Consider the following 18,319-nt stretch of genomic DNA (forward strand, 5'->3'; position numbering starts at 1 on the left):
CATTCCTCATACAAATGCCGTGAAAGAAGCAGCGAGGAGAGACGAGAAGCAAATGGAGTGTTTGAGCGGCCAAAAGGGAGCCAGGGAGGAGAGAGAAAATGAGGCCATGTAAACTGAAACCACGTCCTCTTCTCCAAATGCTCGGAGGTAATTACCAGTCGATTCCTTAGTTTCTCCCCACCCGTCTCTTTTCTCTCCGTTTTACCCCCTGATCCCCCACCCCTACCAAGAACATTTCAACAAGTCTGGATAAGAAATGATTTCCCTGGAAATGGAACAGAGGAAAAGCGGAGGGGGGAAACGAGTGAGAGAGAAAGAAAGAAAGAAACTGTATATTTTCAGGCAGGATGGAGACAGTGGCAAAAGTTCAAGCTGTTTTCTTGCTCTCACTTTGAATGCTTCCCCTAAAAGCGCATCAGCAAGTCTTTCTTTGAAGTGGTCGAGTCAATAAAGCTACTTGAATTTGAATGAGAAAACAATCCCGATTCCACACTCACCTACCACTGACCCCATTATTCGGGAGACGGTGAGGAATTCATGTATGAAAGAGAAAGACTGTGAAAGGAGGGGGAATTTTTCTACATAAAAAGTCAATAATTGGAGACTAAGTGAGCAGTTTGTGATAACACTCACTGATGAACTAAGTAAGTCCATATGCCATGCGAAGAGCCTTTCGTTTCACAAAACATTATAGGAGCTCAATGGGCCTAATGAATATGGTGGAGGATGCTTAGTTACAATTCTGCATGGTATGTCTTTAAAGGGATAGTTCACCCAAAAATGAAAACGCTGTCATCATTTACTCACCCTCATGTTGTTCCAAACCTGTATGATCTCCTTTCTTCTGCTGAACACAAAAGAAGATATTTTAAAAAAGGTTGGAAATTAAACAGTTGCTGGTCCCCATTGACTTCCATAGTATTTTTTTTCCTACTATGGATGTCAATGGGGTCCATCAGTCGTTTGGTTACCGACTTTCTTCAAAATATCTTCTTTTGTGTTCAGCAGAAGAAAGAAAGTCATACAGGTTTGGAACAACATGAGGGTGAGTAAATGAGGACAGCATTTTCATTTTTGGGTGAACTATCCCTTTAACGGTACTATACATCTAACTTCTCAAATGAAGGAAAAATAACAGCATTTCATTATTATTAATACTCCAGGTGTATCTTAATTTTTCCTCTAATCAACAAAAATGCATCCCTGAGAATATTGTTGTAAAAGGTTATCTTTTAATAGGTTTTTGCTGTGTCCTTAATTTAAATGTTCGTCCTGTTAGTCATCCTCCAGGTGAAATTTGACATAAAATGTTATAAAACTTAAAAAAGATGCTTAAAGATATCAAAATTAACATCAAGGTTGTCCCTCATGTAATCTCTCACTGGTGAATGGTTAACTTTATCTCTTTATTTCCATCCTGTTTGGTTCCGTCCTGTTTTGTAAATGAAGCTATAATCAATGAAGTTGTAAAAGTCTATCAAATGAATACATTTACCTGAATTAATTTCTCTTTCGTGTGAGTGAGCCGTTGAAACACACAGTAGGCCTACATCTCGTTCATGAATCGCAAATGTTGATTTTTTTTAATCCATTTGGCGCCACCTAGAGTTCGCGCGATCACGTTCAGGAACTTTCAGTTCAAACGATCGCATTTCCACACGAGACCAATTGACGGTAACACGGAGGAAACATGGCGAACCACCTTCGCTTCGTCGCTCGGACTGTCATGGTCCAGAACGGCAATGTCGATGCTGCATATGGCGCTCTGAGCAGGTATTTATCCGATGTCGAGTGATTTTGAGATCTATATATTTAATACATTTCGTTATAAATCTATTAATTGATATAATGTAACCCTATCATGATAACACGACACATGACATGTCAAGTGATGTAAACCTCCCGCTACTGATCTGTTCTCAGTAGGTCATTTAGTTGATGCAACTATGATTGCACTGCTGAAACTTGCAGAGAGCCCTCACTCAAGACTGTGAACGAATCAATATATAAAAAATAGATTTAGTAGATTTTCCTGGTAACGCATAATAACATGAATAGAGAACATTAGTATGTTAAATAATGACTGACAGTCGTTAGTTAGGGTGTTTATCGTGAATTAGTTTATTTAAAATTCTATACGCTGTATTTCTAAACCTTGTTGCCTTCGGTGTTATTTTAGTATTTTCTATATGCTATTAAAGTTTGTATTCATATTTTAATTTTTTTGTTTATATATTAATTTGTTTAATTTTTAGTAATTTTATGTGTTTTTTTATAAATATATTTTTGAGTATTACTATTTGTATTTAGGTTTAATTTATTTTTATTTCAGTTTTAGTTCGTTCAAATCTAGTTTTTAATTATTTCCAGTTAGCAATATTCACGCTTCAACTTAAACTTATTTCACTTATGCCAAAGTGAGATTTCTAGTATTTGGTTTATTTTTTTTCTGCTTTTTCAATGAACAGAATTATTTGTAATAGTTTCAGTTAACGATAATAACCCTGGTTGCCTGACCTTGTAATTAGCTATAAAAAAAAAAATCATTCGGAATACTGTCTTAAATAATCTCAATTTCAATTTTGGTACTTTATTAGCATGACAAAACTGCATTTGTATTGACAAAGTGTTTGCAGAGTAGCATGTGCTCTGATGAGAAAGTATGCAATGTCAAATATATAAAAAATATATAAAGTGGTATATAATATAAAATAAAAAACAGGAATATAAAAATATCTGTAATGCACAAATGAGGTGAAACAAAAGGATATAAATTGTCAGTAGATTAAATGAAATAAAGTCAATGAACAATTGTGAGTTAGATACATCATTGCAGAAGTTCCTTTAGGGGGTGCAGTTGAGTTGTAGTCATCCAATCTGGGCATGAACATATGATCAAAACACTGATTATATCAACTCATACCTTGGATCGGTTTTATAATCTTACTTTTGCAACGCTTAAGCTTGGATTTGGTTTGAAAGGTTGCCTTGTTTTCAGCCATTTAACCAAATAATTCATTAGGCTATTTAATGTTGTGTGCTCTTTTTCTCTGCAGAGTGCTGTCCTCAGACGGAATAATTGAATCTGTGAAACGGAGAAGATACTATGAGAAACCCTGTCGTGAGCGACAGAGAAAGAGCTACGACAACTGTAAGAGAATCTACAACGCTGAGATGGCCCGCAAGATATCTTTCGTAGCAAGGTCACAAAGACAAGATCCATGGGTTGGATGTTAAGAAGAGGACATAAACTGACTGTTCATGTTGACCACCAGATGAGTCATGCATTGTGATCTGCCTCAGAAGCACCTTTGGTGTTTTACAAAGATGAAGATCCACGGGAACATTTTAACACGTAGACCATCAAAAGGTCATTGCAGGACTGTGTTCTCTCATCACCTTATTTCCATCTTGTGTTGTGATATTGTAGGCTATAAACCATTGTATGTTTTTGTTAATAATAAAAAGTTCTTAAATCATAGGAACTTGTTATTTTTATTAAACATCATTAACAATAAATGCATTGTACATGAATTGTGTTTTACTGAATGTAAAAAAGTTGATTTTTCAATGCTAGCAATTAAAATGTGCACATTGCGCAATGTTTAAAGTTGCAAACCAATTCAAACAAATGCTAAATGAAGTGGGAACAGCGTAGTCACTCATTAATCTCCATGCTAACACTTTGAAAATGCAAAAGGTCTGGTAAAACCTGAGCCCTATCAGTGATTCTTTTAAGTCTACCTATACATTTTGTTTATGTAGTCTGTCTACATTTTTAAATGACAGGTTAAATATTGGGGAAGTATTGCTAAACTCTATTGTCTGGTAAAGTGGAATAACCAGGGGCTTAAAACCAGACTTTGTCAAAAAAAAAAAAAATACTGTGACACATGAATGACAAGCCCTTGAGCAAACATCAGTGAAATATGGCTCAGGTGAATGCATGCAGACCTGCTTTGACTGGAAGTCATTTCAAATATGAATAGTTAAAACATCACAGTGTGTCTGAACCTGGTGGCTTTAGTTTAGTGCAGCCTTTAAAAGATAAATATTCTTTTACTTGTGAAAATGGGTTATATGGATGATCCACAGAGGCCTATTGCATTCATGGCCTGCAACAAATTTTTTAACACACCTGCCAATAGCCAGCAACTTCTGAAGATTTACCGGCTATGAAACAGATTAATCCTTATTAAAGTTACAAAAAGTTATACAGTCAAGCGCATTGAGTGATTATTCTTTGTCTTTTATTGTTTGATAAAACATTAAAAAACATCAGCAGGAATGTTAGACTGCTGTCAATTTAAAGCCCGGGACACACCAAGCCGACTGTCGGCCGTCGGGCAGTTTTTGTGCGTCGGCCAACTAGTTTTCTCAGTGTGTTCCGCACGGTTCCGCACAGTCGCCTGAAATTGGTCCTCGTCGGCTTTTTATCGGCCGATTCGACATGTTGAATCGTCGAACTCTGATTGGCTGTTCAGTTTAGTGAACGAGTCAGTGCACGAGAATAATAGCAAAAGCGAGCAAAGTCAAAACGGTACAGAAAGAAGGCTGTTCTAATGTTACGTCATCTTACTTGAGTGTTTCAATATTAACATGAGCGGAGTGGAATAAATAAAGTGTTTAGCAGGACTGATATTCAAAACGGTAAGCATGCACTGCTTTGTTTATGATTTGTGTATTTAGCCTGCAGCGTCGGTTTCTGCAGTCCTTTTTGAATAACGAATATAGGTGAATATATCTTCAGAAAAAGAGAGTTGTCTCATTTACACGCAGGCGCAGAACGCGCATACTAGCTGACTGTAGGTTATAGTTCTCCCGGTGTGTTCCAAGGGGGCAATGTTTCAGAAAAAACTGAAGCTTCCCCGGGGGCGCCATTGATTAGCAGACCCTCACCTGCTGTTAGCATTCCATTGACTCCCATTCATTTTGGCGTCACTTTGACAGCGAATAACTTTACATCTGAGGCGTTTAAAGACTCCATTTGTCCATTATTTATTTCTGAAGAAACTTCGAAAATGTATAAAAGGCTCCATTACCTTGTATCTTACGTTATGGCCCCGTAGAAGCAGTTTTTGTAAAAATAGGCTAACGATTGCGTCATAACCACGCGACTCTCTGTCGCACAGTAGAGAAATTCGTATAGACAGGAGGAGAAGCTCGCGGGCATTCAGGGTGACGTGGAGGCAAAATGACAAAATAATTAATCAGAATACTTAGCAAAAGTTTCTCCTGCTCCTAGCTCATGTTCACCTCCTACTCACACTCTCCGTCTCTGCAAGTTTCGTAAGGGAATGATTCAGATTTCTCTAGGCACAGCTACTAGAAGACAGACGGGTTGCTCACGTCACATCTACGTCGTCAAGCTCAGTTTGAGTCTGCGCAGTACGGTCAGCCATCAGGAAGTGAGTGCTTCTAATTGACTTCACTTTTCTCCGTTGAATCCAATGGGGTCGCTGTGTCCATTTCTTTTACTGTCTATGGTGTGTTCAAGTGCAGCTTTTTCCCCCGAGGAAGGCGACGCGAGGCGACAACACAGTCGGCTTTCATCAGCGCTAGTTCTTTGGCGTTGGTTTGGTGTGTCCCGGGCTTAAGAGCTAATTCACGGATCCAATATACTGTGACTCATTTTATTTCTCAATTGTTTACGTTCAGTTAGGACATAACTGGCTTTGTTTACAAGGCATTTTGACATAATTTTGTTTGAACATGTCTGCTCAAGCGCAAGAAGATGTGAAAGAGAGCTCAATTCAGTATCGGCCTGCTGTTTTCCTCAAGTAACGCATTCCCTTTCGCGTCTTCTTGAATATTTAAATTGGCAAGGCTAAACTTTTGTGAAGATGCAGCGCTGTCAACTGTCCCAAGAGTTGTTCACGTTTGAACAACGAATTAATAAAAGAATGGATAAAAAATGTTACCAACTGTTAACTGGCGATTGACATAATTTCATGCACAATGTGGAGACAAAGTACCACCCGATGCGAAGCATTTCTGAGAAATATAATGTAGCGTTACACTATCACAGGGCAGTGTTGATAAGTTTCTGTGCTTCCTGAATGTTTCTGTGCGTGCACAGCGCAATCTCTAATCTTCTGTGTGAGACTGTGTGTGCTACAATGGCTACATTCACTCTGTCAGTCCAAATCCGATTATTTGTGTATCCGATTGGCTTTTTTCCACGCTGTCTTCTCCACCGGTTTCAAAACATGTCTCCGTTATGTTGTCATTTTCTGCTCGTCCGGCACTTTCCTATAAATCTGATCGGATATGCACAAAAATCAGATTTGGACCAACAGTCTGAAAGTAGCCAATGAAAACAGCGCATTAATATGGTGCTTAGACTGGAATTCATTAAATGGTTTAAATGCACACTTTCCAGCCAATCAGAATCGAGTATTCAGACTGACCATGGTATAAGGATAAATGTACATATTTAAAAATGTACTGTTAAATGTAGCAAGAAATAGCATTATTATAAAGTTCACCTTTTTGACAAATGCTTTAACTAGTGGGTTGTTAAATACCACAGCAAGTTTGTATTTGATAACCTTATTGTTTAAGGTTAAGTTAATGGGTAAACTGCCTATTCTCATGCAATGTTTCATCTATCACTTAAAATACTTTCATTACCAGAAGAAACTAATAGTTAATAAATTATTAAAAAGGAAATGAGTAACACAATACAACGCTATTTTGTTTATATTAAAGCAACCCTTGATGTGTGTCAAATAATTCTTCAGTCTGAAATTTGGCCATGCTTCAGTGAAAAAGCTGAACTGCACAGCTGAACTGGAAGGAACTTATAGTAAGTGCTCTTTCACTGAGGTCAAGGTCTCTGTGATATATGGGGGATGGGTCTCTCTCTAGACTCGAGGGTTATTAAGTTCAACATATAGCTGTGGATGGGGCCTCAGCACTAGTTGAAGTGTTGTGGTTTCCATGAAGTTTCCATTTAAGTCTAACTAGCAAAAAAAATGTAAGATGTGCCACTCCTGTTGCTTTAGTCTCTTTGGGGCTAAACAATGTCATTCACAATATCAATTTTTTTCACTACAGAGTTATTTATTTACAGTCAATGTTTAAATGATTTCCTGTTTTTGAACGTAATTATTGTATCCAAATGCTCTGTTTGTTTGATTGGTGTAATTGAGCATGTTGAACTATGCACTGAAAAATACCCCAAGCTGTATAGTCATGTGACAGCATTCTGCCCCAGGGTTCACATTATTCTTGTTTGTAAACCAGGGGGATGGGCTGCTGGGTCAGGGAGTTCATAGTTGTGGATGGAGCCTCTCTTTCATGCTAAAACACTGTGAAATCAACAATCAACCAGTAAGTGAACAACAAGGATGAATTTAACGTATATATATGCTATGCAGGAAAGAGGATATCATTCTTATTTATTTATTTTCAGTTTATTATTTACTATTATTATTATTATTTAATTATTTAATTTTTTTAAAAGAAAACATTCATTATTTATTTCGTTTTTAAGCAAAATAACTGAATTGTAAATGATATGTTATTTGGCTCTTGAACTGAAATAAACTATTAAATAAAAACTTGAACTTATATTTGAGCTCTCATTTTTATTTAGTTGATGCACAAATAACTTATACTAAAGGTGCATTCCATGCACTATGAGTTTTGTAGTATAAATTGTATAAGTATAATAGTATAAATACACAACTGTTGTAACTTGTATCTTTAATTACGTAGTGGAGAAGGAGGGCTATCAGACCTATTAAAATGAATACAATATGGTCGAGTATATAGTGCATAGTTTAGTGCGTCATTTGGGACACAACTTAAAAATAAAATAAAATTGTATAAAAACTATATAGGCATATTTAAAACAACAACAACAACAAAAAACCAGTAAACCAATAGAAAAGAAAACATAATTTAAAATATATATATATAAATAATAAAAACTATAGTATTTCAGTGATCTTAAAATAACACTGACGTCAGCTAAAAACCCATACACATGTTTGACTTAATCAAGTGCAAGTATTGAAGAAAGATGAGTTTATCTCTCCAACTGTGAACAATAAGGGCTTCCAATAGAGTTGAGATTATCATTGTGAGCGAGGGTAAGTTGACTTTGAGAATGTAGAGCATGGTTAACATGTGACCTATATTCTGTTGTGTGCATTGGCTGCTGACCTACAGGTGGGCAACAACAGTGCTGGAGGAAGCTGGAATCGGTGACCTTCAATGGTTTAAAGATTGAAAAAGTGTGTTTTGTGAATAAGCTTTCAGTGCATTCATGTGTGAATGCTGTCATGTGTGATGCAGACAGAATAAAAATGTAAAATTTTGGATTCACATTAAAAATATGTATACCAAATCTTTGTCACACAGTAGGTATTCAGTAGTGACCGCACTATATACTTGAATATTGTTTTTGGCTCAAAATGAATGAATCTGCCCCGAAAGACTCATAATTACTCTTGAAAGTGTCCTTTTGATCATAATAACCAAAAAGCCAAAGCCCAGAATACAATAATGTATCATTGTGGATAATATTGCCTGTAATTTCGTTGACCACAGGGAGCAGACTCATTAGCTCATTTGTTTTGAATGAAACTGAGCCAATAACACTTGTTGTCCTGAGCTGACCTTTTTTTTTTTTTTTTTTTTGTCAGACTAACAATCATAGTTCTGCTATCAACTAGAAAAGGAAAGTTCACCAGCACAAACTTTGATAATGATCCACATTTGAAAGTCTAAAATGCAAGAAGTCAAAGGGTAGTGAGTGGATTATGCAATGACTTCTTTAAAAGGGATTTCTTGGGTAATTTTTGGGACACAATAGTTAATCTTGCAAAATGCATTTTCATGTGACACCAGTTATTTTAGTATTAATGAGATACAATTATAGTTCTTTTATTCGTTTTTATTTTGAAATGTTCCATTTTAATTTTAATTCATTTAATTTAATATATATATATATATATATATATATATATATATATATATATATATATACACACACACACATATATACATATATTAGGGCAGTGAAACGATTAATCGTGATTAATCACATCCAAAATAAAAGTTTGTGTTTACATAAAATATGTGTGTATAATTATTTTGTATATACACATTCATGTACATATTTAAGAAAATGTGCTATTTATATATAAATCATTTATATTTATATAATATAAATTATATATATAAATATATACAGTATTCACAGCCCTATATCGTTTCACAGCCCTAATATATATATATATATATGCCTATATTATTATTTTTCTTCCAGTTTTAGTTATTTTAGCATAGCTACATTAAGTTAAACTAAATGAAAATGAGAAATGTTGCCTTGTTTTTTATATTTTAAGCATTTTTATGTTGCCTTGCTTTTTATATTTAAAGCATTTTTATATTTTATTTCAGTTACCATTTATTTTGGTTGAAGCAACAAATATTTATTCTGGATATCAATTCTCGTGTAGATTTTTCGACAAAACAAGATTTTTTTTTCTACTTAAATCTGTCATAAATAGGAAAATAATGTAATTATAAGTATCATATTGCTGTGGTTACTTCTAAAATAATGTGAGGGTCATCTAAAATAGAGCGTTGTCGGTAAATGTTGTTATGTTCCAAACAAACTGTCACGGGTACAAACTCTTCCTCTAATGTGGAACAACGAGCACCGTCTGTATAACGTGATTCAATCCGTAGTATCTGCCTTTCCACTCGAATGACACGTGCGAAGAGGGGGGTGTGCAAACATGTGAGGCCGACCAATCCCGACTCAGATACTTACAGATTGGTTCTACTTTCTGTCCAATCAGCGACTCGTCTCTGATCTCTCAGCCAATGGGAGCGCAGTCTGCCTTGGCTTTTGTCCAGCACGTGTAGCGAATGCGATTCACATGTTGTCCCTCGCTGTAGAGTGACGTGACGTCACGTGAGTGGGGAAAGGAAGAGGATAGAAGTCCAAAAAATCTCTCAGGACAATACTGCGAACGACGAAGACGTCGACACAAAATCTTATTGAGCAGTAAATTGTATAAAACTACTTTTAGGCGTACGTACAACAGGTCAGGTCGTGTCAGTGGCTCTAGGTTGTTGTGGTACCGACCCAGAATCGACCCAGTATTAAGGTAAGGGAATTAAGAATTTATTAATAATAAGAATTTTTACGTCTAACGTTACATTTTTTTTTTATCAACAACGCTGTTATATTCCAGAAATGCTAACTTGCACGTGTTTGCCAGCTCGCTTGTTGTGTGTTTACACCACGTTGAGCTGCATTATCCCTTTGTTTTGTCAGTTTATGTCTGTCATCATGTCATAATTGCAATTAAAAATAATTTGAGAAGTAGGAAATTACGTTTTCATTGCAACCTGAAACTGGTTAACATTTACATTTGATCAAGATCTCTTACGGTGATATTTTCAGATATTTTTCCACATGTGGTTGATGTTTTGTTATTACTTTTAGAATGATTTTCATGTTTATGTGAAGATTTCATGTATTCAATATAATTTTTTTTATTTTTTTATTCAATATTTTTATTTATTGGCTTAAAAGCTAACATTTTTATGGATTGTAATGCGTCACAACATACGTTCCAAGACAGCTTAGTCAACTCAGCATAAATAACAGTGTTCTTTAAATGTTTAATATTTACATGTTACATTTATTCATATTGCAAAAGCTTTTATCCAACACGACTATAATGTCTTTCTTCTTCTATATCGATCTTTTTTTAAACCACCAAGCAGTCCATCTGGTGAAAGTTAATTTGTCTTAATGGCACCGCCTAGCTGTTTATTTTTTATGAGCCACATGCCCTCGAGAGTGTTTTCTTCAACTCGGTCAATTCTGAAACCCTACACTGTATTTATAGCTGTCCATCTAAACAACATTATAGGGTATATGCATTATAGGCATGCACATATTATATTCTTGTGATTTTTCAAAACTCCTATGTTTATTTTTCTTAAGATACAAACCATATGTGGTATTGTGGCCTTTGACCTAGTGAAAGGAACATGGCGTGCTGTTCTTCATGGGTAGTGTGATTTTAAACATAATTGTGGTATCTCTGTGATCTCTCTTTCTGTTTTGGACTCTATCCTGTGTTCCTGCATTCGTTTTTTTATCCACACTGTCTGTTGCCAATTGTTTGTTTGGTGTTAGCACCTCTCTTATTTCTTGACTTACAGAATTTTGTCTGTCAGGAAACCTCAACAATAAGGTTTATTTTCTTCAAGTCCAGTCAAGCCAAGTAGTTCAGCTTTGTACTTATCCTGCCAACATACACATGTTTTTATGTTCTGTACACACATACACATTGTGTTTTCATGTTTTATTCCATAGACATAATGATTTTTATACTGAACAAACTGTATATTCTATCCTCCTACAATAACCCTACCTATAAAACTACCCATCACAGAAAACTTTCTGCATTTTTACATTTTCAAAAAACATCACTTAGTAGGATTCATAAGCTGTTTTCCTAATGGGGACCAAAAAAATGTCCTGACAAGGATTTCGGATATTGCCATCTTTGTGGGGACATTTTGTCTCCATAATGTAGGGTTTACCAGGCCCCACACACACACACACACACTCACACATTCTACTCACTCACTCACTCCCTCTCACACACTCACACCACACATTCCACCCACTCACTCACTCACTCATAAATGATTTTCTTTTAAATTTTCTATTCATCAAAGAATCTTGAATTTTTTTTATCAGGATAAGGAAAAGGATCCTTGTAAAAGGATATAAAATGTTTCCACTACTTCAATCTACTATCAACATTGCTTATAATAAGAAATGTTTTTGCAATAAGATGCTTTCAAAAATAATACAATCTTACCTACTACAAACTTTTGAAAAGTAGTTGAATGGTAGTTAAACCATTGTAGTCAATCCTCTTAAGTCATTCTAGCAGTTTTAACAAGGATTTGCAACCCTAGTGTCCAAAACATACCAGTGACAGTCCCGTCAGCCGGCCCCTTCCCCTATTGTTGTGCTTTTTGTTAACATTCTCTCAGCTGTATTTAACATTCCTCATCATTTTCAGCTGCCATGTTCCCTTCAGAGATAGGCTATCACTTGCTGCCATCAGTTCAGTTCATTTCAGCCCATCGCTCTTCAGCTTTAAACAATCTGCCACCTCACACATGTGTTTTCTCACATTTCAGTGATGCTGTCACCAGGAAGTCCTTCCAAATGGCAAATGCAAGATTCCCTCTCCTCGACCCCCAGTTCTCTCCTGTACAGTGAGAGTGACCAGACGGAGGACGAATCTGAGGTCTTCACCTCTGAGAGTAAAGCTGCAGGAGTTGTGCCTGATCCAAAGCTTTGCCAGATCCAAAGCTTGGCCAATGGGAGCCCTCTAAATTCCAAATCGACTCTCACCTTTGTGAACCAGAGGAGTGGCAGAGTTGAAATTGGTCAAACTGGATGTTTCTCGGCATCTCCAGCTTACAACAGTCAGAACCCGGCGCCATATGAAAGGATTCCCACCGAGGGAGACCTGAGGTTTGCACGCAAAGTAAGTCTGAAAATCTCTTTACCCTGTGATATTTTCATGCATTCTGCTTCTCTTGTATTTTGCATTAGTGTCAGCCTACGTTTGCATTATGTCAGCTAACGATTAAAGGCTAACTCTCGCCAAATTGCAACCTAGGCTATTTTTGTTAATCTGCTCGAGTCAAACATTCGTGTAAAAGCATAATTAGAAGGGAAACGCCACTTTTAAGATTGACCGTATTTTCGTTTTCGGTCAAAATGCCTTTTGATTGGGAGTGCTAGGGGCACTACAGTGATAGCATCAACATCGCAACATGAAACTGTGCTTGAAGTGTCAACTGGGGCCAGAAATCAGTATCACCAGAAAGTAGTCGATCTCCGAATGCAACGTAACATGAGGAGGGTAAAGATCTTTTCCATCTTTACTCTCCTCATGTTACGTTGCATTCGGAGATCGACTACTTTTGTCTGACAAAATTCCAGAACCACTAACTGATAAAGTGAGTCGTACAAAACCTTTCTTTTTAGTAAACTTTGTGTACACACTAACAATGTTGTCAATGCTCCAGTTCATGTGTAGAGCCCCTGGTGATACTTCAAGCACAGTTTCATGTTGTGTCGAGCCTCCTTAGTGTTTTAAAAATAGCCCCTAGCACTCCCATTCAAAAGGCATTTTGACCGAAAACGAAAATACGGTCAATCTTGAAAGTGGCGTTTCCATTCTAATTATGCTTTTACACGAATGTTTGACTCGGGTAGATTAACAAAAATAGCCTAGGTTGCAATTTGGCGAGAGTTACCCTTTAATTACTTTTTTTGAGTATTCCTTGGGCAAGAATTATTTAAATAAGGAATATTGTGATGTGTACGTTACCCGGAAGAAAACTTAAGGCTACAATTGAGGTGTTTCAGGGAGGTCAGAAACGGTGCTTACTGATATAGATATAGATACAGATACAGAGTATATATACTGATATAGATATAGTCATCACTTCCTTTGGTGTGGCTTTGTAACTTTGCAGACCCTTTTCATGCTCAAACGGCAACATTACACTAAAGAAATTTGAAAATGTAAAAAAGCTAAATAAGATTAAAACATGCTTAAATAGGTCAGCTACTTTTTTTATTATTCATTGTTTTTAGTACAGTTTTTCTCCTGAGATCCACTAATTTCAGTCAAGTAGTTTTTTATGACCATTTCTCTGAGCCTTACATGTAAACAGTACATTTTAGGCCGCTGTACCTTTAAGCGCCCCTTTCAAATGTGAAACGCACACCATTACTAAGCACATTCTCTCACACATCAGCTTGTGAGTGGCTGTCATGTCAAATATAGTTTGGGAACTGGGCCATCCTTCGATATAAGCCTCTTTGCAAAGTCCTTGCATCCCAATGTGACAGATGCACGAACCAATATGTGCTGAAATGTTACGAACAAACAAATCAGATCTTAATGATCAAGAACCTTATTAAAAATAAATTACAGCTGCTCCTTTTACCATGGCTGTATCTGATCACCTGGTGGTATCATTGGCTTACAATTGTGGGTGGTCATGTTGATACATTGATCTGTGTGCAACTTTAATAACACAAAGCTTGGGAAATTCAGAATGTGTCATCTTTAGGGGCGAAGCATTGAAGGTGCGTAGGCACTTACTGGATCCGTTAGTGTTCTTCTTCCTCTCTTGAAGTCTTAAGGCAGCCCTTCCTTTAAAATTGCTTAAGCCTCCAAGACAGTTTTGCAGTTTCTAAATCTGTCGTGCGTTTTTAAATGTTTCTATGATGATTTTATTGGTAAATGCATGTCTTAATATAATTTCTTTTACAGTGTTCAGAGCTGCATGGGTACATCAGGCCCCTGTTGGAGCTGTTGAATGGGTTGAAAACAGGTCGATATGAAAAAGGTAATGCATTAAAAAGATCCTATATACACTACCTTTCGAAAGTGGGGCCAATAAGATTTCTTTTAAATAAATTAATACTTTTAATCATTAAGATTGCATTGAATTGATACGAAATGACAGTAAAGACATGTATAATGTTACAAAATATTTCTATTTCAAGTAAATGCTGTTATTTTACATTTTCCATTTATCAAAGAATCCTGAAAAAAATGAGGTTTCCATCAAATTATTAAGCAGCACAACTGTTTTCAACATTGATAATAATAAGAAATGTTTAATGAGCACCAAATCAGCATATTTGAATGATTTCTGAAGGATCATGTGACCATGAAGACTGGAGTAATGATGCTGAAAATTCAGCTTGATCATCACAGGAATAAATTATTTTAAAGTGTAATTACAATATTGAAAATATTATAACTTAAAATATTTGTTTGCTATTACAGTTTTTACTAAAGTTTTGATTTCAAATAAACACAGCCTTGATGAGCATAAGATAATTCTTTAAAAAAAAATTTAAATTAAATAAAAGAATCCAACCCCAGACATGTGAACGGTAGTGTATGTCCACACCTTATGTAATGTTGTATCTATTTTATTTATTAATTTGTTTCTTTTTGGCAGGTTTGAGCACGTTTCAGCAGAGTGTTGCCATGGATAGACTGCGAAGGATTGTGGGTGTTCTACAAAAACCTGACCTTGGGTATTTTATTTTGTTCTATTGAACGATGCATTTCTCTGCATTAGATTGAATGCATATAATGCCTTTTATTAAATCATATTTTTCTGCTATACCTCCATAGGGAGAAGTATATGGGCACTATTCTTCAGCTGGAGATGATGTTAAAGGCTTGGTTCCCTCAGGTGAGGCCTCAGCATCGCGATGGCACCCCTTCATTCCAAAATTTTATGGCTAGTCTGCCTCCACGCTGGAATCAGGACCAGTTACATATTCCTGTAAAGGTAAGCGGATAGAAGTGCCTTGAAACAAACAAACCGTATGAGACAAGCAACAAGTTTCTTCTCGGTTCAAAATGTTTTTCCACTTAAAGGGATAGTTCACCCAAAAATGTAAATTTGATCATTATTTACTCACTCTCATGTCGTTCCAAACCTGTAAGACTTCCGTTCATCTTCGGAATGAAGATCTTTTAATGAAATCTGAGTGATTTCTGTCCCTCTATTGACAGCTACGCAACTGACACTTTGACGCTTCAAAAAGTTCATAAAGAGATCGTAAAACTAATCCATATGAATTGAGCGATTTAGTCCAAATTGTCCGAGGAGGCACGATCGCTTTATATGATGAACAGATTGAATTTAGGCTTTTATTCACATATAAACATTCATCAACTCGCACATCAGTTGTGGTAAACGGAAGCTCAAGCATGTTCGTTTGACGTGCGAGAACCAATGAGGTTCATTCTCATGTTACGCAGCACGTTTGAGCTTCCGCAAGACCCAAAGAGGTTTATTCTCACGTGTCAAGCATGTTCGGTTGAGCTTCTGTTTATGTTCGCTGATTAATGTTTGTATGTGAATAAAATCCTACATTAAATCTATTCATCATATAAAGCCATTGTGTTATCAGGGTATATCAGGGCCTTTACAATCTTGAATGGTTTAATTCCTCATGAAAACCCTTTTTCTTTCAGAAACGCAGATTAAGTTGGTCAGACTCTGACTCGCAAGGTTCCTCAAGCAGCAAACGTGTTCTACAGGACGATCGAGGACCAAGCCCCAGCGATACTAGCTCATGGCTCAGCAACTCTGAAACCACGTTCAGCGAACTTGAAGAAGACAGTGCAATCTGTGCAAATCAAAATAAAATGACATCTGAATCCAAACACATCAAAAACAGCCATCTTCAAGTTCAGCAAAAGACAAACTCCTTAAACGAAACCCCTGTGACAGCGAAAGGAAGACCGCCTCCGCTTGTAATACCACCATCAACCACAGATGGCAGCATCTTGTTTATGCAGGATTGGTCAGTGTCCTCCACGACTCCTACTTCTGACGCACCAGCAGACTTGATGATAAGTGGGAGAGATGTGGGCGAATCTGTAAAAGGAGAGGGGCCAGAAAAAAAGGTTAATAGTAAACATCATTGCACAGAGATGTTAAACACATAATGTTTTGAAGTTTCTCGCGTTTAAAGGAATGGCCATTTTTTTCCAGCCTGTTGATATTGGGAAATCATTGTTTTTCACAAAGTGAAAAGTGTTGTTCAGTTAGTCGGACTTTACATTCTGCCACATATATGTACAACACAGACGTTATCATATGTACAGTATGGCATAAGATTTGTTTTTATAAGATTATAGATTCTACATTTCTAAAGTCCTTAGAGGTCAGAGATGTGTCTTAAAATACGTGCTTGAGCCATATGGTCAACCGGTGAGACATGCACAGCTATCAAACACTCGACTGCACTGCCTTTCATGATAACACAGGCTTCCAACAATATTTATGAACATGGCAACGGGAAGCTAGAAGATTAGTCTGATAAAACGTCCAGAAAATCCTTTGACTTGAATTGAAAACCACTTTGAGCAACGCATGGAATAGATTTGCAGTATGGGAGGATATTTTCGAGGCAGTTTTATTTATTACTTCTTTACTTGAACATTCTGAGATCTTATAAGCAGCCTTAAAATGACCCTTGAGAGTCTGTACATGTGGGCCGTGGGCCATTTTCATAGTTCAGTGTTGTATTTTTATTAAGATACAGAGAGCCAAACAACTGATGGGATGCATCATGAAGTGTTATTCTATAATCTGGAAAGCAAATGGTCATTTATTGAAAATTTTCTTGCCAAACACAGTTTGCACATTTATGTTGTTCTGCTTCCATGTTGTAATAGTTCATTTTGTCACAGAAATCTAGGTTTTTGTTTTAGAAAATTGCACAGTTGTTCCCCTCTACTCACCTAAAAAGTCCTTTTGCATTTAAAGCATTGTAATTATTAACCATTCTCGTCTAAAACATGTTCAAGTTAATTACGAGTATGTGGAGTGTCCCACACTGTAAAGATCACACTGAGGAAGATAAGACTTTTATTTAGCTATTTGTAGAGAATAATCTGAAATTAGAGATACAGTATTTAGCTTCATGAGGAATGAGAAGAACTTTTGTTGACTGAGACGCATGTAGTCACAGCTGTACGAGTATCGTGATAATATATGACTATATTGATGCCATCATAATGAGATTGTACTATAAGGGAAAAGTGCATATGAAGATATATTGATTAACATTTAAATGCACTCAACAGCTTCATGTAATTGTGAAGGTAGAATTTTGAGGAAAATATTTTTTAAATAAATAAAAAATCTTCCTCAAAATTAAAAAAGTCAGGCATTGTAGCACTGTTCTTATTTTCTATTGATTGTTTAAACCCATTTTCTGTTTGTTACTATTATTATATCAAAGTTTTTCAAGTCAAGGTTGCTGAAATGTTTTTCAACGTTCCACTTTTTGATATCATTAAATGTTTCAAAGTTTCTTATATTGTTATTTGCAGTCTCTTTCTTTTTTATTGTCTTTCTTTTTAGACATCAGTTATGGCATAGCCTATATAGAGCAAAACATATAAATGGAAATACATTTTAAATATACACTATAGCATTCAAAAGTTTGGGGTCAGTAATTTTTTTTTAAATGTTTTTGAAAAATCTCTTTAAGCTGCATTTTTTATTAAACATTTTATTTACAGTTAAAAAGCAATATTGCAAAATATTACAATTTATATTTTAATATATTTCAAATTGTAATTTATTCTTGTGATAGCAAAGCTGAATTTTCAGTGTCACATGATCCTTCAGAAATCATATTAATATGCTGATTTGGTGCTCAAAAATTTGTTTTTAATCAATGTTGAAAACAGTT

At 36.0% G+C, this 18,319-nt stretch overlaps 2 protein-coding genes across 2 annotated transcripts; both read left to right on the forward strand.

Annotated features, from left to right (window-relative positions):
• Positions 1–1,647: 1,647 nt before the first annotated feature.
• Positions 1,648–3,481, forward strand: mrps21 (mitochondrial ribosomal protein S21). Its single transcript, XM_084422854.1, has 2 exons — positions 1,648–1,773; positions 3,057–3,481. The coding sequence occupies exons 1-2, from the start codon at positions 1,691–1,693 to the stop codon at positions 3,235–3,237; spliced, it is 264 nt and encodes an 87-aa protein (XP_084278980.1). The 5' UTR covers positions 1,648–1,690; the 3' UTR covers positions 3,238–3,481.
• Positions 3,482–9,892: 6,411 nt separating this feature from the next.
• ciarta (circadian associated repressor of transcription a) lies at positions 9,893–17,939 on the forward strand. The gene is made up of 6 exons (XM_084422543.1): positions 9,893–10,130; positions 12,196–12,548; positions 14,355–14,430; positions 15,055–15,133; positions 15,234–15,393; positions 16,086–17,939. Exons 2-6 carry the CDS (start codon positions 12,198–12,200, stop codon positions 16,560–16,562), a joined length of 1,143 nt encoding a protein of 380 aa, XP_084278669.1. The 5' UTR covers positions 9,893–10,130; positions 12,196–12,197; the 3' UTR covers positions 16,563–17,939.
• Positions 17,940–18,319: the final 380 nt, after the last annotated feature.

This window comes from Rutilus rutilus (assembly GCF_951802725.1).
Source record: "Rutilus rutilus genome assembly, chromosome: 11".
In the NCBI taxonomy this organism is placed as follows: domain Eukaryota; kingdom Metazoa; phylum Chordata; class Actinopteri; order Cypriniformes; family Leuciscidae; genus Rutilus; species Rutilus rutilus.